This window comes from Ammospiza caudacuta, chromosome 4, assembly GCF_027887145.1.
Source record: "Ammospiza caudacuta isolate bAmmCau1 chromosome 4, bAmmCau1.pri, whole genome shotgun sequence".
Taxonomy (NCBI): Eukaryota; Metazoa; Chordata; class Aves; order Passeriformes; family Passerellidae; genus Ammospiza; species Ammospiza caudacuta.
In genome coordinates, this window is record NC_080596.1 from 67205878 (window position 1) to 67230357 (window position 24480).

The following is a 24480-nucleotide window of genomic DNA, read 5'->3' on the forward strand; positions in this document are numbered from 1 at the left end:
GCCTCCGGCTCTTTTCATTCACGTTTGACACAGCTCCCTCCGCCCTGTCCTGGTTCCCAGCCCCGATGGCGCCCCAGCCCCGATGGCGCCCCAGCCCCGATGGCGCCCCAGCCCCGATGGCGCCCCAGCCCCGATGGCGCCCCAGCCCCGATGGCGCCCCAGCCCCGATGGCGCCCCAGCCCCGATGGCGCCCCAGCCCCGATGGCGCCCCAGCCCCGATGGCGCCGCCGCGGGGTCTCGGGCCGCGCACGTGCCGGACCCGCGGGCAGCACGAGGCGGGCGGCCCCACGCGCGCTCCCCGCGGGGGTGCGGGGCGGAGGCGGTGCCGGCCGTGGGCGATCCCCGCGCGCCAGCGGCGGCCCCGCCCCTCCCTTCGAGCCCCGAATGGCTCCTCCCCCTCCGCCCCTCCTCGCGTCGGCGGGGGCGGGACGCGCGAGCGGGCAGAGGGAATCCCTCGGCTTCCCCTGAGCGCGCTTCACTCTCGCGAGACTTGCGCCGCTCTCCGCATGCCGGCAGGCGCCGGCCTCTCGCGAGAGCGGCGCGGTTCCCACGCCCGGGCTGTTGTGTCTGAGAGGAGAAGCCCGGGCGCTGAGTGGGCGGGGCGCACCGCCCCCCCCCGCCCCGCGCGTGTCTCGCGGGCCCGCGCACGCGCGCTCCGGGCCGCGGGGAGGGGGGCGCTCTCGCGAGAGTAGGAGTTTTGGCGAGAGTTTGTGGAAGATGGCGCCTGTTGTGACAGGGTGAGTGCGGGGCGTTCGCGGCGCCCGCCGGAGCCGCCGCCGCCCGGGGCTGCCTGGGCGAGGCCGCGCCGCGCCCGCCCGCTCGCTCCTCGGCCGCCGCTCGAGGGCACGGGGGACTGCCCTCCGGACGGCCCGCGGGCGGGCCCTGCGGCGCAAACCTCGTGGGGCTGGGGTCCCGCCGGGTGGGCGCACGGAGGAGGCGCCCCGGGTGCCGGCCCGGCAGCGGCCGCGCTCTCCGGCCGCCCCGCGGCGCGGGAGCCCCGGCGCGTCCGGGCGCTCACTTTGCTTTCCCTCTCTCCGGCACGGACGCGCCGGTCGGGACTCCGTGCAGGGTCAGTGCTCATCCCGGCTGCTTCGGAGCGGGTCCCGCTCGGAGGGCTCCCAGGGGAGCGGCGGAGCCCAGCTGGGAGGGGACCTGGGGCTGCCACGGGCTGCTCTCCCTTCTCGGTCGCCCCGGCTCGTCCCGCAGTAGGCGGGGGTCCTCCAGGCTCCCCCGGCTGCGGACGGGGAGCGCTCGGACAAAGGCTTTTGCTGCCGTGGTTGGAAGTTGAGCGCGGGCCCCCAGCGCCCCTCGCACGGCGGGCCCGGCCCGGCGCTGTCACTGGCGGCGGGGCGCTCCCGGGCGCGGGCGGCTCTCCGCCCCTGCGAGCAGGACACCCGCTCCGGCAGCCTGCGCCGCCGGGCTTCCCTTTCTCTGCGCACCATTCCCGGCGCTTTGTTGAGTTTTAGCTGCCTTCCTTCAAATGCTGCGGTGCAGGGAAGGGTAGCAGCCTCCCTGCGCCACTAAGCCACGCTGGATCATAATGAATGGTAGTCTCCATCCCTTTCAACCACACTGGGTAATACTTAATCATGGCTAGCCAGCTGCAGCATGTGTCACTGTAATAAGTGACACCCTCTTAGCCACCTACAGCTGATGAATAATAGCAGACCTACTGCTGGTGTACAATACGCAATCACACCTGCAGTGTCACATTGCACGTTGCCATCCTTGCCACATCTCGATTGCTGCTGCTTATTTCGGGTGCCGGATCCTTAATTTTGGACTACGTGGAGCAAGTGTGACCTCCCTCTATGTGTTGAGGGAAGAGACAGTCAGGAGAAGAACAGGCTGTTTCTGTACTCCACCTGTTTGTTCCAAATGAAATTTTGTCTTGTTAAAGTACTTCTGGGTCTTTCTAAAACGTGGACCTTATGTTAAGATTTCACAGTGTGTCTGTGACCTTCTGTCTTCCCTGTGGGATTACATTGTCTACAGCATTGGCTCTGTGGTTAGAGAGCAACAGCCTGCTTGGGGGTGGGGTGGGGTTGGTGGTTGATGCTTTTGTTCTCGTGGAGAAGGTAGCATTATGGTATTTTGTTGTTTTGATTAGCTGCAATAGTGTTTCCAACTCCTCACTCTTGTTTGTTAAAAACTAAATTGAAGCTTTTGCTTGATTTCAGTCCTGATGAAGGTATCTTGTGGCTGATATACAATTTCCCAATTAAATGTTCTTTAGGGAAGCTAATCTTGTTAGTTATGATTCCTGGAGTGTACTAGTTTAGAGGTTGGGCTTGAAAGAAGGGAAGAAATGCTTTTAAAGTTTGTTACAAAGTTAGCCTGTGCTCCAGTTGGCAATTAAGTTTTTCCACATTTCAATTAGTTTACTCATCTGAATATTTGGGTTCCATTTCCTTTTGTTTATTGATTATTACAGGATTGTCAGAAGTGTTGTCATGTTTGTGACATTAGTTTTATCCTTTTCAGATGTCTGTTAAAATGTTGACAAAACAGCTGTGGATTATTTTTAAAACAGTGATCAAATAATCAGAGCAGTAGAAAAAATACCATTTTAATGAGAGTGAAATGGTTGTTTGTAGTTTAGAATTTTATGCTACATTTATTGTTTAAACCTATAAGTCAAATAATTCTCTGGAAAAAAAAATTGTTATTGTTAAATACTTCCAGTGTAGGTGAAATGAAATATGCTAACTTTTGTTAATGTTGTAGATATATTGCATTAAGGAGCCTAATTTTTTTTTTTTTTTATTAAATGACCTGTTTTTGGAGTATGACTCTGATGCTGAGTTGTCTTTGTGTATTAGGATCAAAAATTGATGATTCTCCAGTAGCTGATTGATTTTTTTTTCCAGATGGTTAGAATAAGGAGTTTTCTTTTGGGAAAAACTTACTTGGACAGGGGGAAAAAAAGTGTTTGAAATTAAAAATAGCTGAAGAATGTAATATGCAAATCCTGCATTGTGTTTGAATGGGCATCACACGGGCACTCAAACTTTGAGGTGAAGCTTAAGGCTCTTTTGCAGTCAGCGTTACCTGAATGAGAAGGGTGGTTATTTTTTTTTTCCTGTGAAAACTGTATGCCTGAGCTTAAGTTTTGGTACACAAGTTTATGCAGTGTTGGAATGGAATAGTAGGAATTTCCTGCAGCAGTTTTGGGGGGCAGGCAGAGTTTGTTGTGCTTTGTTATTGGCAGCATGTGGCACCCTCGTGCTACTGCCTCACAAGGAGCGTTTGCATTGAACTCGTGCATGTGTGCAGTGTGACAGGCTGGGCTGTGCAGGGTGACAGGGTGAACTGTGCAGGGTGACAGGGTGACCTGTGCAGGGTGACAGGGTGAGCTGTGCAGTGTGACAGGGTGAGCTGTGCAGTGTGACAGGGTGACCTGTGCAGGGTGACAGGGTGACCTGTGCAGGGTGACAGGGTGACAGGGTGACCTGTGCAGGGTGACAGGGTGAGCTGTGCAGTGTGACAGGGTGAGCTGTGCAGGGTGACAGGGTGAGCTGTGCAGGGTGACAGGGTGAACTGTGCAGGGTGACAGGGTGAGCTGTGCAGGGTGACAGGCTGAGCTGTGCAGGGTGACAGGCTGAGCTGTGCAGGGTGACAGGGTGAGCTGTGCAGGGTGACAGGCTGGGCTGTGCAGTGTGACAGGCTGGGCTGTGCAGGGTGACAGGCTGGGCTGGGCAGTGTGACAGGCTGGGCTGTGCAGGGTGACAGGCTGGGCTGGGCAGTGTCACAGGCTGGGCTGGGCAGTGTCACAGGCTGGGCTGTGCAGTGTCACAGGCTGGGCTGTGCAGTGTGACAGGCTGGGCTGTGCAGTGTCACAGGCTGGGCTGTGCAGTGTGACAGGCTGGGCTGGGCAGTGTGACAGGCTGAACTGGGCAGTGTGACAGGCTGAACTGGGCAGTGTGACAGGCTGAACTGGGCAGTGTGACAGGCTGGGCTGTGCAGTGTGACAGGCTGGACTGTGCAGGGTGACAGGGTGAGCTGTGCAGTGTGACAGGCTGGGCTGTGCAGGGTCACAGGCTGAACTGGGCAGTGTCACAGGCTGGGCTGGGCAGTGTCACAGGCTGGGCTGGGCAGTGTGACAGGCTGAACTGGGCAGTGTGACAGGCTGGGCTGTGCAGTGTGACAGGCTGAACTGGGCAGTGTGACAGGCTGAACTGGGCAGTGTGACAGGCTGGGCTGTGCAGTGTGACAGGCTGAACTGGGCATGTGACAGGCTGAACTGGGCAGTGTGACAGGCTGAACTGGGCAGTGTCACAGGCTGGGCTGGGCAGTGTGAGAGGCTGGGCTGGGCAGTGTCAGAGCCAGATACTGGGAGAAAGTGAGCAGCAACATCAGACAAGTAACTTGGGAGGAGTTACTATTCACAACTACTGTTTCAAAGTGGATAATTTATGGCTGGGATTATAGGATAGTATTTTTGGGGTTTTGTGGAGTATTTTTGGTTTTGATTGGGAACAATGTAGGGAAATATATTTTTAAGATTACAAAAGTAATGAAAATGCTTCTTTAATTATATTTTGAGTGCAAACCACTTGTTTCTAAATAATTGTTATACTGCAAAAATACCTGTAGGCATCCATTAGCTTGAAAATTGCCCTGCTAGGTCTAATAAAGCTATATGACAGAGAAAATCTCTGGTGCCATGAACTTAATTTTGTAATTTTACAGTGACATGCAGTGGTGTCTTCTTAGGAGCCTGGGACAACCTGATCTTTAAAATACTAGAATCCAACTCAGAAATAACAGATGGAAATCATAAATAGCAGGCATTGTCTTAAGTACTTGATTACCAGTTAAAACCTCTGTAATAGCAGTATGCAATATAGCATTTGGATTATTTTTCTAACATGTTGAGAAGCCTTGGAAAAGACAAAAATACTTTGAGTAGGCTTCTTGCTGGTATGATGCTGGTTTTCCATAGGCACTGCACAGTAGAAAATTGTTTTAGTCACATTTCTAAGTAACAAGCTATTCAAGTTCCATGTCTGAATTAGTCATCCTGGAGTTCAGTGGTTATGAGGGGTGTCCTGACCCAGAATGCTCAAAGATTTAAGGGTGAGGGAAGACTCATGAGATCTGTGGTGGCGCAGGAGAATGTTTGGCATGAGTGCTGTGAATTTTAGGGCAGTAGTGTAGATGTGACAGCCATCTGGTCATTTTGTTTCTTTGTTTTTAATGAGAAATATGAAAAAAAATTGGAGGAGGTTTTTGAAAGAGGGTGCTGCTTCATGGAGCTCTCCCAACCCCAAGGGCAAGAGAAAAGAAGTTCAGAGGTGAAAATAGAACAATTCACCAGAATTTTAACCTCATCTACATCCTGATTAGTAATTTTAGAATGAGGACCTTGACCAGTGAGGGTCTTGAAATAGAGAGTGAAGTGGATGCTGCTCAGGAAGTGAGATGGGGAAAGACTTGTGTGGTCTGGCTGTAGGCTAAAAGTATCGAGAGAGGAATGTTCATAAGGATCAATCCTGGATCTTGAAAGATGAGGAAGATTTCCTCACTATTTCACCTGCGAACTTCTGTGGTCACATGATAGAATTTCAGCTACTAAAGGGAAATCTTAGTGATGTGTTGCCATTGCGAGGATCCCAACAGCAGGTTATTTCTAGGACCTCTAGAGGACAGGCTAGGTTGGAGAGCTAATGCTTAGTTAAGTTCAGGACTTGCAGTAGTGGGAAGGAGACTGAGGCAGTGGTGAATGAATGTGACCTGTGTGTTTGTGCTGAGACTGAGCTGATTGTGAGGCAGCAGTGTGGGGAAGGAGACTCAGGCTGGGGTGTTGACTTGGACAAGCACAGGAGAGAGGGAGTAGGAAGAATATTTCTGATTCATGGTTGAATCTGAATCCTGGCCCTGGACTGAGTGAAGACAATTGGAAAGGGATGCAAGAGCAGAGCCTAGGAAGTGATTAATAAAATAATACAGGTGAATGAGGAGGCTCCTTCAGGAGGATGCACTGAAAGAACAGAGTGGTAAGGGATGAGTCATGAGAGCAGCAATGCCAAGGGAATGAGGGAGAGTTATTTCTGGAAAAGAAACATTGCTGGTAGTCTTGGGTGATTGACAGGCCAAGGAAGAGAACAAATATGTATTGATTCTGATCATCACAGAGTTAGGCTGCAGGAGGTGTTAGAATGCTTTCAGTGATGTTTAAGGAGTGGAAACAGGATGAAGTAGACTATAGGACTAGAGTTCATGGATGAGTTCTTCAGGCTACAGTTTTTACTGTCGCTGAAGGTTTTAACAGTGCTCATTAAGATTTGAGTAGTAGTATAACTACAGCTATTGTGTTGTGCATATGCACCTGATGAGTGTTAAAGATTGGGAAAAACTTGTTCACAATCAAATGAGTAGATGACTTTGTGTGACTAACATTTAAATTGTTATCAAGGAGCAAGAGCAGTCAAGTCAGACTATTGGGAAATCCTTGTGAGCAATATATTCTTGGAGGAGTCTTCTGAAATGCTGGCAAATACTCTTTTTAACCTTTTAACCTTCTGCTTTCAGTAGAAGCAATTTTATGGAGTTAAAGTCTTAATTTGGATTTTATTTGCTTTTGTTGTGTATTCACTGTGTTAAGTAGCTCTTTGTTGTTTGACTTATTCTGGTTGATACAGAGCACAAAGAAAGTTTGAAAATAATCTTTCTATAGCTTGATTTCTCCAGAAATAATCTGTAGACTGTTGTATTTGGCATAGTATGTGTGTGCTTGCTACAGCCAATTAAAAAGCAATATCCTTTGCTGATTTGTCTTTGCAAAAATAGTTCTCTTTAAAGTATTGTTCTGTACTATGAATTGCATAATGATCATGGGTTTGTGAATGAGAGTGAGTTTTTTCCCTCTGATTTGCTAATTTCTATTTTGCAGTAGTAACTTATTTTAGGACTATTTTTCATTATTTTGAACTCCAATTTCTGTGTTTAAAAAAACTGTGAAAAGAAGAGCAAGTAGCCTGTAGGTGTGCATAAAGTCTTTCTAGAAGACTTGTGGTGCCTTCAGAGGCAAAGATTTTGAGGAAAGGTTTTATAGTTGCTAATTCATTGTTGGTGAAGATTACAGTTATGGTGCAGTGCATGCCTGTTCTGTGCTGTGTTTGGTTTTAGATAAACTTGAAAAGATAGGTTGTCATTTGAATTTTTAAAACACATATTTAATACAAACAAGTATTCTCTTATGCAGTTTGTTAGAATCTCTGGGATGAAGAATGTAGACATTTGGAGACCAAATAATGCTGGCAGAATTCTGAAGTTTCAGGACATCAATTTTCTGTGTTCATAATACTTGCAAATTCTTCCTAAATTCTTTGGATGGTAATTGCAAGCAAATTATTAACTGAACTATATGGCACTAATGTGCTGAAATATTGCTTGAAAGAGCATTTCACAGGGAAGGTGTATTTTAAGTGTTGGGGTTTTTTAAATTTATTATTTCAATGTTTCTAAAAATTGAACAATTGTATATGCTGGCTTTTATAGAATTACTTATTTTCTTCTTTATGTATAGGTGAAAAAGAGAAAAAAATAAATGTCACTACCTGTATTGTCAGGTGAAATCTTAATTCTGTTGACAAAAGTGGGTATGCCTTTTAAGTGTATGGTATTTCAAGGCAGTTTTATAAGTATATATTATATTCTTGATCTCAGTTAACTTCCATTATTTTTATGTGGAAATGCTTAAAGCATTATAATGTCATACACTTTATCCTTACCTTGAAATAATTGTATTAATTAACAATTAAGATTATATATGGTAAGGAAATAATATAGAATTATGGTTATCTTTTATAATGTAAAAATTCAGAAAAGGAACCAGCCAATACATTTCATTGAAGAAGAAATTGTTAATATAAGCAGTTTCCATATCCCTGTATTCTTACTGAGTCTTGGAAAAGTAAGGGCTAAACTTAGAGTTTCTCATTTCCTGGGGTTCTACTTATGTGGTGTTCTTTACTTATATTTTGTGTGTGTATTTTGTGGTTGCTACCTTTTACAAAAAGAATGAAGTAACCTTTCCAAACTGAGGAAACACTTTTGTCACCTTTGCTGTGTCACATCACAGCCATTTTTCAGAGCCTGTTTACACTGTTAAAATAATTTCATTTTCCAAAAAATGCTTCATGCTCTTCAACTGCACTTTAGTTATCCAGATGGTGGCATATGGCCGTGTATCTTCTTGCTCTTATGCTTGTAAATGTATAAACTACATATTTGTGGTGGCAAATTTTTTACCAAGAAAGAAAAGAATGCAAGAGTTTCAGTATGTACCATGTGAGAAGTCTCTTGATTGTGCTCGCAGATTTCAATCCTTACAATAGACAGACCATTATTTTATATATATAATAGATTCTAATATTATGTATTTATTACAATTCTATATAAAATATAAAATAGAGATTAAGATAAACACTGATTTTTAAATTTTTTTTAAAAGCTTGACTGATCTGTAAAATATTATTTTAATATAAAATTGCTATCATGTTTTACTGTTTAATTAATAAGACTTTTTAGTGAATGGCATGCTGCTGGGACGTGATTTGTTCTCTCTAAAGCAGCCTGTACACTTCAGTCGACAGCACGTGTCTTCAGGAAGCTTGTGAGGCTGTTCTGAGGATGTCTTTATGTTGAAAAGTCTTGAAACATTTGTGCTGAATTGAAGTATGTATTTCCATTGTTATTTAAACTGAGAGTGATCACCTGCAGAGTGATCTCGGCTGGTTAGAGGGCTGGGCAATCACCAGGTGTGAAATTTAACAAGGGTGAGTGCCAGGGATGGGGCAGCTGTGGATGTGCATAGCCTGGGGATGGGGGCTGGAAAGGGACCTGGGGGTCGCCAGCGGTGCCCTGGCAGCCAGGAGGGCCAGCCCTGTCCTGGGGGCACCAGGCACAGCGTGGCCAGCTGGGCAAGGGAGGGGATTGTCCTGCTCTGCTCTGCGCTGGGACAGCCTCACCTCCAGTGCTGGGGGCAGTTCTGGGCACCACAGTGTAAGAGAGATGTAGAGCTTTAGAGAGCATCCAGAGGAGCACTGTGAAGGTGGTGAAGGGTCTGGAGGAGAAGTCATATGAGGAAAGACTGAGATCAGCTGTCTTAGTCTGGAGGAGACCAGGAGGAGACCTCATCACAGCCTAGAGCTTTCTCACAGGGGGAAGCAGAGGGGCAGGCACTGATCTCTTCTCTGGTGACCACTGACAGGACAAAAGGAAATGGCCTGTATTTATGTCAGGAGAGGTTTGGGTTGGACATTAGGAAAAGGCTCCCCAGGGAAGTGGTCACAGCACCAAGCCTGACAGAGTTCAAGAAGCATCTGGACAATGCTTTCAAGGCACACGGTGTGTATCTGGGGGTGTCCTGCACAGGGCCGGGAACTGAGCTTGATGACCCTGGTGGATCCCTTCCAGCTTAGGGTGTTCTATGACTCTAAAGTTGTTTACATGCTTCACTTGGAAAACATGAAGACCTTACAGTGGTTGTGGTTATAACTTTTCTTCATTTGTTTCTTATTCAGGAGCAAGAGTTTATCTCCATTTTGTTGTCCTGCATGACTAGTTTGTATGCAGTGGTATTTCATCAGTGCATTGAAAATCCACAACACTTTCTCAAATAGGCAACAAGCTCTGTTGGCAACTAATAATTTTTAGTGGCTCTGTGTGAGATCATACCTGGTTCTCCTAGGTTAGATTAAAGATATATACTGCAATGGATCCTAGTTGGCATTTTGGTTATTAATGTAATTTCTTATAGTTATTTGAGTGGAGGAATGGATACCTAAATTTTTTCCTTTATGAGTACAGACAAATATAGACATTTTTCTGAATGTGCCATAAAAAATGTCCTTCTGCTTTTATTCTTGGTAACATTGCTTGGTCTGTAGGAAGTTTCATCTGCACTTTGTTTTTTTCAAAGCCATACTTGTGGCATATTTTAGTGTGTGGTGTTTTGGGAGATTACCAGGAAAAGTTGGTATCGAAATGAAACTTGATCACGCTGCTGTGAAATTCAGAATTTTCCAAGCCTAAAGAGGGAATTGAATTGTGCAAAATACTGGTTCCTGATTTTTGCTGAACCATAGAAACTGCACGGAATAAAAGATACTCTTCAGAAAATATCCTGCTTCCTTTTCCTGGCAGCTCTTATTTTTACTCTGTAATGTAATTTTGTCTGGGAGCAGTGGCAGAGGGTCTTGCAGACAATGTTTGCAAGTTGCAAATTGTGGATTGGGAGCTACCAGTGTAGAAAATAAGGTTAAAGTTGTTTGTTTAGCAGAAGAATTTGTGAAACTAAGCTTTTCTCAGTTATGGATTACAGGGGAGGTTGTCTTGGTAAGGGATGTTACTGCTTTCAGTGTGATCTTATATAAAGGGAGCTTCAAAATGAAGGTCTAGAGTCTTGGAGGTGCTTGTGCACACTCTGAGATTATGCCATTGTGGAAGAGTTCCAAGGCCGGGCAGAATAAATAATAATTAGCCTTACTCAGTTATTGTTGTTCCAGCCGTCTGCGTAAAAGCTCCTCATGTCCTGAACGTGAAAAAACAAGCACAAAACCCCAGTGACTTGCCAAGGTCAGACAGATTCTGTGGAGAGGTGGAAATAGAATTACTATCTCCTGCCTCTGTTCTTGTACTTGGTGTAGTTATGGGCTGTCTGCTGGGTTTTGACAGGTGACATCATGTTGTCTCTCCCAACTGCGGCCGTGAAAGCTGGTCAGGAGAAATCAGACTTCCTTAGGTTTTTCATCTGCATAACAGAAAGGTATGGTAAATAAGACTTGAGTGACTGTATTCATCATTAATGTGTTCTGGCTAGAGTGGGTGATAATAGAGTGGGCACTGGAGAGGTGCTGCTCTTACACAGTTGAGACAAATGCTGTGGTTAGGGCTCGACCACTAGATAAATGTGCCATGTAATAAAATGAGCTGGTGCTGCGCTGTGCTGTTGCCATGTCTTTTTACTGCACGAGAAATTACTCTGCATAGGTACTTATTTTCAAAATTGAAAATATTTCACTACTTTCCAAATCTGCCACCCAGCTCTGGTTTCAGTGGTGAGTGTCAGAATTCAGGAAAGAAAAGGCTTTGGTGAGAGACTGCAGTTATTCTGCATGTGTGTGCTTCTTTTCATGCTTAGTTTTGTAGTAGATAAACATGACGACTAGTAAAATCCTCAATAATGTAATATCTTCCAGAAGTTGTGGAGATATATCAAAACTATTTTGGACATGTCTTTTTGTCCAAGTATTTTTTTTGGCCAAATTCTTTTATTCTGCTGTTCAGTACTTCTTTGTCAGCATTGAGTCCTGGGGTGTTGTTGGTTTGGTGTAGTTTGTTGGGGGTTTGTTTGGTTTTGTGGTTGGTTGGTTGGGGTTTTGTTTGTGTTGTTTTTGTTTGTGTGGGGGGGTTTTGTTTATTTTTTAAAATTTACTTTTGCATTCCAGTTTTTTTTATTTGCTATTGTGTGGTTGGTGTTGCTTTTCGTTCGTTTATGTGCGCGTTACAATTTTCTCACTAAGTCACAGAGAGCAGTTAACCAAAATAAGTATTTGGGATAAGGCCTCCTCTTTGAGAGAGGCTTGTAGCACTCCTGATGTATTGTGACAAATTGTTTTAGTCAGCACAGATGATACTGAGATGGAATTCTGATCACAAAATAGAAGCTCAAGGGATCTTTGTGTAAGTACTAAAGTTACAAGAGTGCCTTCCTCTGTTAATTGTTTTGCTGTTGATTATGGAGGTAAGGTGTCTCTTAGTTTGTAAGAATGATAGAAGAATGTGTTAAACAGGGAGAAAAAACCAGGCAGTTCTCTAGAGCTAAAGCAAATTTCTTGCTCCAAGAGTCACCTAAAGGAGGAAAGGCATGAAAACCTATTCCGATAATCTGTTTTAATTAATAATATAGATGTTGGCCAGGCTCATGTTCAGTTTTGATAATACAGTAAATAAGATTAGTGTTCCCAGTGCTTACGTTTAGATAGCAGCACTCTCAAAATACCAAGAACTGTGTTAAAACAAACGTGAGAACTATGCCAAAACAAATATCAGAACTTACTGCTTTTTTTGCCCTTTTTTTTGCAATGGGCAAAACACCTGTATTTCACAACAGTTAGCCGGCAAAACAAAACAGTCGTTATGAAACAACGTTTAAAAAGGTTTTACTGAGTTTTACTCCCAGTCAGCTTGTTGAAGTGATAAATCGTACTTGAGATGTAGCAAAGGAAAAGCAGAGCAGGCCTTTACAGTCAGCTGTGATTGCTGAAGACTCCTAGAAAGTGTAGGGCAGCTTTTGTTACTGGCCCCCTTGTGCTGTAAGGGCAGCTGTCATTCTTTTTGGCTTGCTGCATCTGCCTGTGGCTTTTGAGGCTGCAGCAAACAGAGGGTGACCTCAGAAGATGTGCTCAGGGTACCTCTCAGGATGGAGTATGAAGCCAGTCCTTGAATGTAGCCTGAATTTCCACATGGAAATAAAATATAGAAGAAGAAAAGCTCTAGGCATATCCCTTCTTTTTCTAATGTTTCTGGGTTCCGTGGTTTTTTCTGGAAAAAATCTTGACTTGTTTTGTTTGTTAAATACTTAGTAAATAATCAAAAAACTGAACTGACCTTCCTGCCTTAATGTCTCACCATATTGCTGGATGGCACTTAGAGTTAGCAGTAGACTGGTTAGACTTGTCAGTTTGCATAGTCATGAAAGTAGTATTGCATCAGGTTAAATTTAAAAGTTTATCTTTCTCAGTTTGACCAGTTCTCTAAAAAACCCTGAACCATAAGCGACAGACCTATGTTTGCCAGAAGGTATTAGGCATGATGAATATTATATCTGTAGAGATAAGAGACTTCTTCACTTACTGAAAGTTTTCCTCTGTCATTAGGATTCAAATTGTGGATATTGTTGTTGGAAGTACTCAGCAGATTTTGCTGGTGACACTTGAGATATTTTCTTTGTTGTGTTCAGTATTCTCCTGCTTAATGGCCCTGATTGTAGAACAGTTTTTTCAGTAATGAAATTAGATTTTTAAGAAGAAAAATACTATTCTGCCATTACACAAATTGCATTCCTAGCTAATATTGTATTTTTTTGGTTTGACATTAGTTGAAAAAGATGTATAGCTACAGCTTTACATTCCTTTTCTCTGATTCAGTTTTATATCTGTTTATATCTGCTTCCTCTTGTTACATATATAAAACGTATTGAAATAACAGAGAGTATTGTGTTTTGCTTAGTCATTTTCAGTTGTGCCCTCTCCTGAATTTTGTGGGCAGCCCTCAATTAGTTTTTGCTTCTGGATTTCCTTTTTTTTTTCCTCTCTTTAATTATTTTTAATGGAGTAGCACACCAGAATACTTTCCCTGGGTTGTTTTTTTTTTTCTGTGAAGTTTCTGTGTAAGCCCCATTGTCTTTGTTCCTGGGCAATCCATGCTCACTTAGGTTTGTCCAGAGCAGTACTTTCAGACTGCTGCCCAACAGTGTTGTTGCTTTTTTCCCCTATATTTGGCTGTTACTAGCCCTAAGGCTTGTGGTGTACTTAGAGCATCACCACAACCATTATCTACAGAGCAGTCACTGTTGCTACTCAGCTAGTGTGATAATCTAACAGCTGTGTGTTTTAAATCAAATCCAAACCCTATTCCTTACTTTTGGGAACTTGAAACTTCACTTTGTCACTGTCTTGGATCATGAGAGGGGATGTCTAATAAGATAAGTACTTGTATGCACCTTGTCTCCCCCCTTAACAACTGATGAGGAGTGGAGAGAAAATAAAATCTAAAGAATTCAAGAACCTGAGATATCTCATATAACAAAAGACAAAACATTGATACAGAGGGAGAAGCTTAAAATTTAAGTTATACTGGTAAAGCCAGAGAAGGATTCAGTGTTACTGTTGTGAAGGCAGGAAATATATTTTGGGAGGGGGAAGAAGGCATAGTGAAGGATTATTTTATTTTGGAGGAGTTTTGGGTTTTGCTTCTTTCTTTTGAAATGTTTCAATCCTCTTCATGTATTGGAAGCTACTGCTATTTTTTTATCCTTTTGCCACTCCAAAGAGAATGGATAAAATAGAACTTGGAGTGAATACAGACTGTAGTGTGTTGCTGGTGGCTTTGGAGGGTGTATATTGAAAGCTGTGAAGAAGCAGGACACTTTGTTCTTACTCACATGGTATATTTCTAAAGCAACAGAACAGGGAGAAAGGATTGTTTTGGAAGTGGTGAAAGCAAACAAAGTGAAGCTGAGACCAGGTTAAATTCTGTAAGTAAGCACTGCCCAAAAAGTGGTGGGTGTGTGTCTGTGTATATAGATACACTTGAAAGTGTTTGTTAGGTAACTTTAGTACACAACTTGGATTTATATTTACTATACAATTTCTTTGAGCATAAGATGGGTCAAAAGAGCATGTGTGACACTCTGCATAAAATAGTAACTTTTCTTTTTGTCTGGTTCAGTGGTTGAATGCAAGCATTTGATTTGCTTTTCTTAGTACCTTTTCAGAACCCTACAGAAATGTTATTATACCAGGGTGTCTTAATATAGGTTAAAAATTACCAGTTTGATCAGGATAGTTTTCTTACACTTGTGGTTCTCATTATAGAAGGCATTTTTATTAGTGATACACATCCTGTTGTTGTCTGATCTTGCTTTAAAAAAAAAAGTATTTGAAAGATTACTATACAGATATTCTGGAAGTAGATGTGTAACAATGGTGCACTTTTTCTTCCAACAGTGAGCCTCAGTTTACTTTTGCTGATTAAACAGCTCATGTAGGCCTTTGTCTAAAGCATTTTCACCACTTCATTTTGGAACAAAATTTAGAAAGTCAAACAGGCATATCCTTTGGATATCAGAATTGAATAATTGTTATTCAATTATTGTTATTCAAGGCTAATGTGTGCAGCCTTGCTCCTTTGGTTAAAGGTTTTTTCATTTGGTAAAAGAAATCTTCAAACTCAGACTTGCAGCACTGGTCCATAGTTGGAGAAACAGGAAGCAAACACTTTAAGCATTGTCCCAGATCACCATTGCTCTTTCAGTCTGTGGCGTCTTCCTTCTTTTCAGCTGCTTTCTTAATTTCTTTCTTGGAAGCCAAAAGTAGCTTCATGCAGTTTTCCTAAGAGTTGAGTCATTTATCAGCTTCTCCTTTGCCAAATAATCTGTAATGGAATCCACTACATTTTTTTCTGCCTGAGGCTGTTTATTACATTGTCCACTTGCTTTTGACTTGTCTCAGTCCTTTTGATTGCTTATTCTCTCTGTTTTCTGCAGTGTTGTAGTTAATTGTGGCTGTTAGAAACACCTTGAGGACTCTCAAAGTGCCCTAGGTCTTGGCACTTGGCACTTACAGTGTCCTGGAAGTAAACCTGTATTCACCTGTCACAAAAGCTTCTTGCAAGCTGTTGGGTGGCATGCAGGTCCAGGGGGGCCTTTAAACAGGGCTCTAGTATGCCTTAAAGGGTGAACTCTGGTTTTCTTCATAAAACCAGCTTTCTGTACTCCTTGTGTTTTGGGAATGGTGTGCTGAATGTTGGGTATACTTCAGGTTTGTCCCAAGGTGTGCTGGCATAGCCTGCCAGATCTTACAACTAGTAAAAGGATGATAGCTGAAAAGCTGTTGGGTTGAAAAACAGTGCCTGTCGTGGCACTGATCATGTAGTTAATGAAGATTTATTTCCTAAAGGGCGTTGTGCTTTGCAGTTGCCAGTCTCTTGGGGAAAACTGGAAAATCCTTTCATTTTTAAAAAAACCCAAGAAACTAACTTGATCCAGACAACTCAGCAGTACCATTCCTTTGCTGCCCTCCCCTCCTCCCAGAAAAAATTACCAGTAGAGATTTGTTATGTTTTCCTCTAAAGTTTGTGGCTAATTTTATTAATAAGCATTTGTGTTATCATGCCACACTTGCCAGCTGGTTTCTGTGTGTACCTTCAGATAGCAGTGGCATTCTGTCCCAGCACTTTGGTCAGTGGTGAGCAGCTGTGGCTGCTGAGCTGGGTGATTTGCAGGCTCTTCCAGTGTCACTCCTGTATGAACCTGGATTTACTGCTCTGTTAAAACTGAATTTTGATTCTGGGGTGGGATGACTCTTTGAGGCTGATCATATTGATGATGTGAAGTTGCCTTGGGATTTCCTTGCACTGAACTGAAGAGAGTCACAGACAGGAGAAGCTTGAGGTGAGGTAACATTTAGGCTTGTATGGTTCTTACTCTTCTTCAGCTGTCCCTTAATCCTGCTGCTGGAAAGGGAGAAGTGGATTGCTGGAGCCTTGGCCTGAATGAGAATAACCTGTGCATCCCCTAGCAGTGGGAGCAGAAGGCCTTGCACACCTCAGTGGGTTGTCTTCACTCTGTCCTTCTTCCTCATCTTTGCCTCACTTTGTAACAGCAAAAGGGAATGGGGAGAAATGGATGGATGCTGATCTGGGGCTGGGGAACAGAATGAGGGTAGATAATGATGTATGTATCTGTGTGTGGAGACAATCATCTCTTGAATTTTCTACTGCTGCAAAGACATTGAAGAAATTTTGGAGTTAGGAAAAGTAGGTTTTGCTATCTCAGTGTTAAAATTTTTATCTGATTATTTATGTTTTTATTTATTGGGGTACAGAAACATTGAGTGGCTTCTCTGTTTTACATGTGTTCTTTTATTTAGCTGTAGGGAAGTTGTTCTTTCTCCTCCCCCCAAGGGAGTTTCCTGTGTGTATGGAAAAATAAAAAACAGAAGCGAAAAATACCTCAGCCTTCCATACCTGAGGCTCACGTTTCACTTCTCCCACCACCTTTCTTGTCACACAGGCAGTCCAGCAGTCCTTCCCCTACCCACAGCAATGCCTCTATCTGGAGAGCTACACACTGGTATAGCAAATGTGATAGCTAACGTGGCACACCAAATTATTACAACAACCTGTGAACCACCAGGGAAATAAAAAAATTTACACGGTGCTTCACTTCTCTGGTGTTTAACTTGCCAGAACGTTTTATTAGGCTTTTTCAGGCTAGTAAATATAACATAACTTTGATACCTGTTCCAAGAGGTTTACAGTTATAAATAAATTTGGTATGCAACTCATGGGATTTTTTTGTTCAAAAGTCCACTAAGGGCAGGGGCCCTAAAATTGTTTGTAACTCGACAGTTAAGTTGCATTTCATCAATGTGTTACTGTCACTAGAAGTTCTGGAGATGCCCTGTTTACAATCTGACTACAGAGCAAATGGTTTCTCTATTTCTTATGCCTAGGTGAGCAGTATGTAGATAACATATTGTATTAAATATGAATGCTGTCTTCACAGTATTTGATCTTTCCCACAACTATGTAAGATAATTTAAGCACTTTCAAACTTGTATTCTGAATTTCCTTCATTTGTTTAGACTGCATTTTGTGTATGTTCTCTTGTCATGTGACTGGTTTGTGGGTTTTTAGCCTCTTAAGTTGTTCTATGAATGGTAGGACTAAAGAACTTCTGTATCCTGTACACTTGTGCCTTGTATGGTGAGGGAGGTTTATGGAACAGTACCACAAACTCCTTCATCCCTAATGGACAAAGTGTAGTGCTGATCTATCTAAGGCATAAGCTTACTGTCTAGCCAAATGGCATATGCAAAGGGATCAGCTGTGAAACTGTAATTTCCAAATTCTGCTTTGTCTTTTTTGGTGACATTGGCAATGTCTGTCCAGCTTCCAGTTTTCATAAAACTCATAGCAACTTAATTTTCTTTTAAAGCTCGTTTCTTCTTTTGAAACTTAGTTAAAACAGATTTATGGGCTCCTAAGGTATTGCAAGGGTGGCTAATCAATTTATTAATTGTAATAATACAGTACTAAGCCTGCTCTGTGGACAAAGTGTGCCATATTTTTCAGAGTTCATGCATTGAAGAAAAGATACCATTTCTCTAAAATGGTGAAGTCTAAGTGGTAACTTCTAATATAGGTTATCCCTTGATTTTTTTCTGATGGGATTTTTTTCTTTTTTTTCATTTATCTGGGCTGTGTGGCTATCTTCATATTTTCATTCTATAGTTCAGGTTATCTCTCTGGTTGTTGAACTTTAATGATTGCATTTGTCAATTTTTTCTTCTGCTTTGGAGAGTTCAGACTGCCGTGTTGAAGCAGCAGTGGGCAGAATTTCAGGAAAGAGATCTCTCTATGGACTGGCATGTTTCACACACTACATACTTGGTAGTCCTGTGTTGGTTTACACTTGGCAGGGTTGGTAGCTGCTAACTGAAATGACAGATTTGGTTGTTTAGTGCTTCAAGACATTTCTGACAATTTACATTCCCTTCTGGCCTGAATGTTCTTGGAAGGATGAGACAATGTTTTGAAAAGAGGTTGGGTTCAGAGCTCAGCAGTTGGGAGCCTTCACAAGAGTGCTTAGGCACACTTTTCATGCTGTAAAATCCTTGCAAAAAAATTGTGCCACCACAGGCGTTATTCTGGGAAACTCGAGTTGTAGCAGTCACAGGTTCAACATCATGCAGAAGTTAAGTGCTGGGGGCTAGATTTTTGTAAAAAACTACTGGTTTCTTAAATATTTAGAATACCTACATTAAGTAAAGTTTGTCTCAGGACAGCATTCTTGTTTTCAGATTGGCTTCATGTTTTATAGTGTACCTCATTAGGATGCAGGGAGAAGTTTTACCAGTAATTTGCATCTGTGTGGAGTTTAAACTTGACAAACCCGAAAAGCAAGCCTCCTTGAATTAGGTATGATTCACACAATTTCCATTTTTAAAAATGGACAATAATAACTGCTTTGCATTTGTGTTCTTGAGATTTTTTTTCTTATGAAAAATGCTGCATAAAAGCTGTTAGGGCACAATAGGAGCATGTGTGACTATGTAAGAGACCTGTAATACTGTAATACCAGAAAAAAAGGATGATAAGGTGTTAGCTTGCTGACATTCCAGCCATGTAATCTAATCTTTTCATATGGTTATTGTAAATGTACTGTGATAAGGAGGAGTAAAAGTTTATTATTGCAGTGTCTGTTTAATTATCTTGTACAGGGATCATTGACCCAGTTACCATAACAGTTGTTAAAAGTATTATCATGTTTGATGGTAGGCATTGTGGAGATTATATTTCTCTTTGCAATTTGTTTCCAAATATTTTAGTTTTACAGTTAGAACTAGCAATAAGTAGAAGGAGCTTCTAGCTTATAAAATTTAAACAGAAATATAGTTTTTGTTGTACTTACCTATTTTTGCCCCTCTCCTTCAAGCATTTTTTAAATGGCAGGATGAATTTCTGTCTTTCCTGTATTGGAATGCTATTAATTATTGCTGGGGCTGTAGCTGTAGTATAACTTACTATCTTAGAAACTTGGAATTTAACTGTAAATTAATTCAACAACAGTGACAAAAAGTCCAAAGCTTTTGAATCTTTTAAAACAACTGCTCTTCTTAAAACACAAGTTTGTAAACTGTGATGGAATATTACCAAATTTTGCTGTCTGTGCAAGTTATGTCAGTTTAAAGGTTTAAGAATAATTTGCTTATATTAAATGCTTCCCAGTTAGAGACCTTCAGCACAGTCCCAGGGAAAAGGCCAACAGTGGAGAAGGCCTCCAACTGATTTAGTTGTCTTAGAAAGTTAGAAAAGAGCCTTCTAATTCTCATTCTTTTCTGAGATGTGTTTATTGCTGCTGTTTTTATATTCATGGGATGATGTATTCATAAGCTTAATTACAAAACAATACACTTGAGATTGATTAATTCTAGGATACTGACAGCTCATTTTACAGCTGCACCCAGTTAATGTTAGTGTGACCATGTAATTCCTGGGTGATGCAAGAAAACATCTGATATCTAGGAAACCCTATAATTTTGTAACACAGGTTGGTGCCAAACACAGCTTTGTTAAAAGGTTTATGTATGCACCGGTTTTGTGTCATTTTAATCTACTGAGGAGATAAATTTTATTTACCAGTTTGGAAATTACTGTTGGCATGGCAGCCTGCTTAGGTGCTGATAATCTATTCTCTGCTTGCATACTGATACAATTTTTGAATTGTTTTACAAGTCTAGAATCAATGGGTGAGACATAGTTCAGAGAAATAAGCTTATAGAACTCTAGCAGTGTGCTTTTATTGACTATAAGGAGCTGCTTCCATATTGCATTTTGAAGGCTCACAGTATAGAAGTTGGAGGAAGAAAGGGAATGAAAGGAGAGGGTACATACTGTAATGACACTGTGTTTAAAAAAAGAAATTATATTGCATAAAAAAGTTGACTGAAAATGACTGAGTTGCCAGAGGAGGGAGATGATAGGGAATTGTCCCCATTTCTTAGAGGTGTGTTTTAGAAGTGTGAGAATACAGTAAAGATACTTAAAAATGGCTCTTGAAATTGCTTTGGAGGGCTAGGCACTGCTGTCGGAGCTTACAGTTCCTAAAACAAGACCAGTAGAGGGAATATATGAACTGGTTTTTGTTGGCCTTTTGCTATTATTGTTATTATTATTAACATTATTTACAGTATTTACAATAATATTAAATGGATCTAAATTGGAGGTGGGGTGTACCAGGTTTCTAACGGTGCCCTGCTACCAAAGAAGGTGCTCATGTTCTCCTGAGTGTGCCTGTGGGTGGTGCTGGCATTCACTGGCTTTGTGACTGAATCAGTGAAGCCTTTCCCCTTTCCATCTCTGGCCTCCCCAGAAATATAGGTTATTTTCTGGATTACTGATTTGAATTATCTTTGGAAAGGTCTGACAAGTGCTGGAATTTGGTGTTTGAGGGTAGGTCAGTGCAGCTGGGGGAAGCTGGCAGGCAAGACCTGTTTGGCAGTGACAGATCATCTCAGCTGCCTCTGAAGGCACAGTCCAGCTGTGAACTGGAGCAGCTGGGATACAGGCACGTTTGCTTGCCCTGACCTAGCAGGGAGGTGGGAAAGGCATTTGAGACAGTGGTGACTTAAACTGTCAGCAAGACTTGTCACAGTTCCTCTCCTTAAACCTTAGAGATGCCAGTTTGCTTAGCTGTCATTTTGCATTAAGTTCTGACTGTGCTTGGGCTGAGAGTCTTACACGTATCCCAAGCTAAACTTTGACTAAGAATGTTAGTCTCTTGGTGAGATCTTTTTTTGCTTAAGTTCTGCATTTTGCAAGTCATTTTCCATAATGGATTCCTCTGTGTGTTCTCTTGTGTTATAGTTCTTTCCCATGAGAGTTACAGGCTTGCTTAGCTGCTCCTGTAATCTTTTTTTGCTTCTGTTGAAGTTGAGTTTGCTGAGGTGACCAAACAGCTTTCTGCAACCAACATGACTGTCGCAGACATTTTTTCACAGAAATCCTTTCTTTCAGATTTCTGTGTCTTCTGGAAGGCTGAGGCCTCAGAAGAGAACATAAACAATTATTATCAGCTGCTGGGGAATGCAACAGGGGCACCTATTTTGATTGGTGATTGGTTCATGTTCTATGTTTATAATTAAGGGCCAATCACCAGTGCAAGCCAGGGGACTGAGTCCTTGAACACAACTTTGTTATAGTTTCTTTCTATCTATTCTTAGCCTAGCCTAGCTGCTCTGCAAACCTCTCTCTATATTCTATTAGTATTATAATAATGTATTATATATCATAACTTAATAAATTCAGCCTTCTGATTCAAGATACAAGATTCACCGTCTCTCTCTCACCAGCTGCGACCCACTCAGGCGCGGTAATACGTGACTGGTTTCCCTGTCTCCTGCTTCTCTCCTGCTTGCCCATGTGTTAGTGGTGTTCAGTGTGTTAGTGTAGCCAGACTGATGGACTGAGTTAGCTCCTTTTGAAGGTCTGAGCACCGCAGGTGGTGCAGGGCAAGTGAGTTGAGGAGCTTGGAGCAGGGACAGTAAGCCCCTTAGAGACAGCTTAGGCCATTCTCCTTGTTTTTCTGCTCATAGTTGCTGTAGCAATAAAGCTCCTTTGTTTATGAGGGTATAGGGTAAGGAAAAAGACATGGAAGAGTGATTATCCTATTACTCTATTAGAGTGGTGGTTAGAGACTTTGAAGCTGACCAATGACTGCACCAATCAAGAACCTGTTATCTCCTAAAGAGGTGTTCCAGAGAATTCCTATTTGCCTTCATGGTTAGCGAGGTTAGTCTGGGTTTTTGAGAATCTTCTGCCTTTGCAAATTTAATATGGTTCCTTACCACTTCCTTATAAAATCATTCCCAACTTCTCCTCTTACATATTTTTGGTGTTGCAGTGAATGGTGGTGGTTCAGAGAAAACAATGAACCTTAACTTTTTTCCTTCTTTTTATTCACTTTCTTTAAAGTTATCTTCTGCACAGAATATCTGCTTATCTTCTAGTTAAGGATGGAAATTATATTTACAGAGGAGAAACTGTTCTTTGAACACTGCAGACATTCAGTCACTGAAATGAAGGTTGAACAAATCCTTAGGTACTATACTATAGTGCTGGGTTCCTGTATTGGCAGTAAAGTGGTTGAAAAACTCTCCTCTTATTTCTAATTTGTGGCCTTTTCAAATAATCAGGCAACAGAGATAATAATCAGTACACTTAGTAGTTTTTCCCTCATGCTTCTAAAAAAATTTCTTCAGACTAAATCTTATGTGCAGCTATGGGCCAGTAGTAACTCTAAAAAGCACTGATTTGGTACTCAAGAGCTCTGTTCTTGCCATATTTAGAAATTTAATTTTTTAATAGGTAACTGCTTGTTTTTAAGGACTTGCTGATACTTAAATGATGGTCTGGTAAGGGATATAAAATCACTTTCTTCGGAAATAAGAGTCAAGATTGCTTGTGAAGTGTGTATTCAAAGGTGATGTGCAAAGTGAGATCCCAAGGAAAATTTGCTGTGTCTGATGGACAGGAAGAGTTCTAGTAATCATAAGCTGGGCAAAGTCATTGTCATTGAAAGCTGTGACTGTGGGATGTTTTGTGTAGAATCATGCTCCAGGCTGATTTTATGCATTACTTTAATAGTCTGTTTTGTGAACTGAATGTGCAGGTGTTTTCCCTTTTCCAAGTATCCACTCTCTTTTGGTTTGAATGGATGAAGATAAAACTAATGAGCACATTTGCTATGCAGTTACAGTAGCTGAGCCAGATTATACTGTGTTTTAGAGACTGGGATTCTGTTGGCATGCTCATTTTTCAAGCTAATAACTCAGTCAGTTGCTAAGGTATGTGTGTCCAGGTCTACAGTTTCCACTAAATATTTGAGCCAATGTTATTAAGCAATTAATAAAAAAGAAATAATAGCATGTGAATATAAAGGAATCATAATAACTTGACTAATGTTTTACTATGTTTCTTATTCTACACCGCTCCAGCATTTTAGTGGCTTTATCCTTTAAGTTGATAGTATCCAAATTCTTTAGTATACCTGAGACCTTTGGATTGCTAACTCCTTGCTGTAGGTACCTACAGCTCAAAGCAAAATCGGGGAAATCACATCTCCAGGGGTATGTTTTGGCACTTCCTCATTAAACAAGCTATCATTACTGACTTCCTTACCTCACTTAGTGTGGCAAAGTTGTGTAAATGCTGTCTTGATTAAAATAATGTCCTGTTTGGACAAGACCTTTGACTTTTAGAGTCATATACAAGTGTAATGATTACTGCATAGAGCTTTTTTCCATATCTAGGTAGACTGCTATAAAGAAGTGAATTTGTTTACTTTCTCTAAGTTGTTAAAAAGTGAGCCTGCTTACTGATACAGTGCAAGCTTTTATTTAAATTGCAGCTGTGGTTCTGTGATTTTATGAGGATTGGAAAAGAGAAGACAATAATGAGAGCAGTGTGGGAGGATGAAAGCAGGTCAGAAAAGGGAGAGGGAGTTTCTAATTGAACCAGTGACTTGCAGTGAGAGGGCGTGACTAAGTGAAGCCGAGCTTTTGCTGTTGTATTTTTGTCAGTATTATTTGATACAGTGCCAAAAGTGTGTACAGTGCTGTAGAGTAGAAGACTTGTTTCAAACACATAACATGCTTCCTGTCTTGGGGGACTTAAATTCTTTAGGTATAGTCAGGGGCAGGACAGAATCATGCAGTACAAAGATGTGATAGTGCTTGGTTGGTGGCATTCACCCTGGAGCAGGTGGGTCTTTTTTTTGTTGTTGTTGAAGAGGGGGAATGTTTTGTGTATTGATAAAAAAAACCTTCTGTTTTTGTGATTTCAGGGGCTGCTGTGCCCCCTGCTTCCAAAGAGTCACGGTGCAGTTGGACCACCCATTATTGACTCTTTACAGAGGAGAAAGGGACTTCAGGAGTAGTAGAAATCTATTGTTCTTGTCTGTTGGACGTTCTTGATTGGTGTGGTTTTAATTAATTTTATCTCCTTTTGTAGGATGGATAAGAAAGAGGGTAACTTGTGTCAATAGTGTTTCAAAGCAAGTTGGCGGAGATTGGTTCCTTGTATGTGAATATGAAAACTGTATTTATTTTTAAAAATGGGTTAGCTTTGAATTCAACTCTTAACCTTCAGGACAAAGTCTTTATAGCAATATTTATTACAGTAGAC

General features: G+C 42.0%; 1 protein-coding gene across 3 annotated transcripts in view; it reads left to right on the plus strand.

Moving 5' to 3' along the window:
* Positions 1–697: 697 nt before the first annotated feature.
* RBPJ (recombination signal binding protein for immunoglobulin kappa J region) overlaps positions 698–24480 on the plus strand; it is a 59214-nt gene continuing 35431 nt past the window's right edge. The window contains exons 1-2 of one of the 3 annotated variants that reach the window (XM_058803337.1): positions 720–737; positions 10684–10774. In XM_058803337.1, coding sequence (XP_058659320.1) covers positions 10692–10774 — 83 coding nt within the window. In that variant the 5' untranslated portion in view covers positions 720–737; positions 10684–10691. Of the gene's footprint in view, positions 738–10683; positions 10775–24480 lie in introns of those variants that run through there. The other 2 variants (XM_058803338.1, XM_058803339.1) reach the window with 2 other exon arrangements.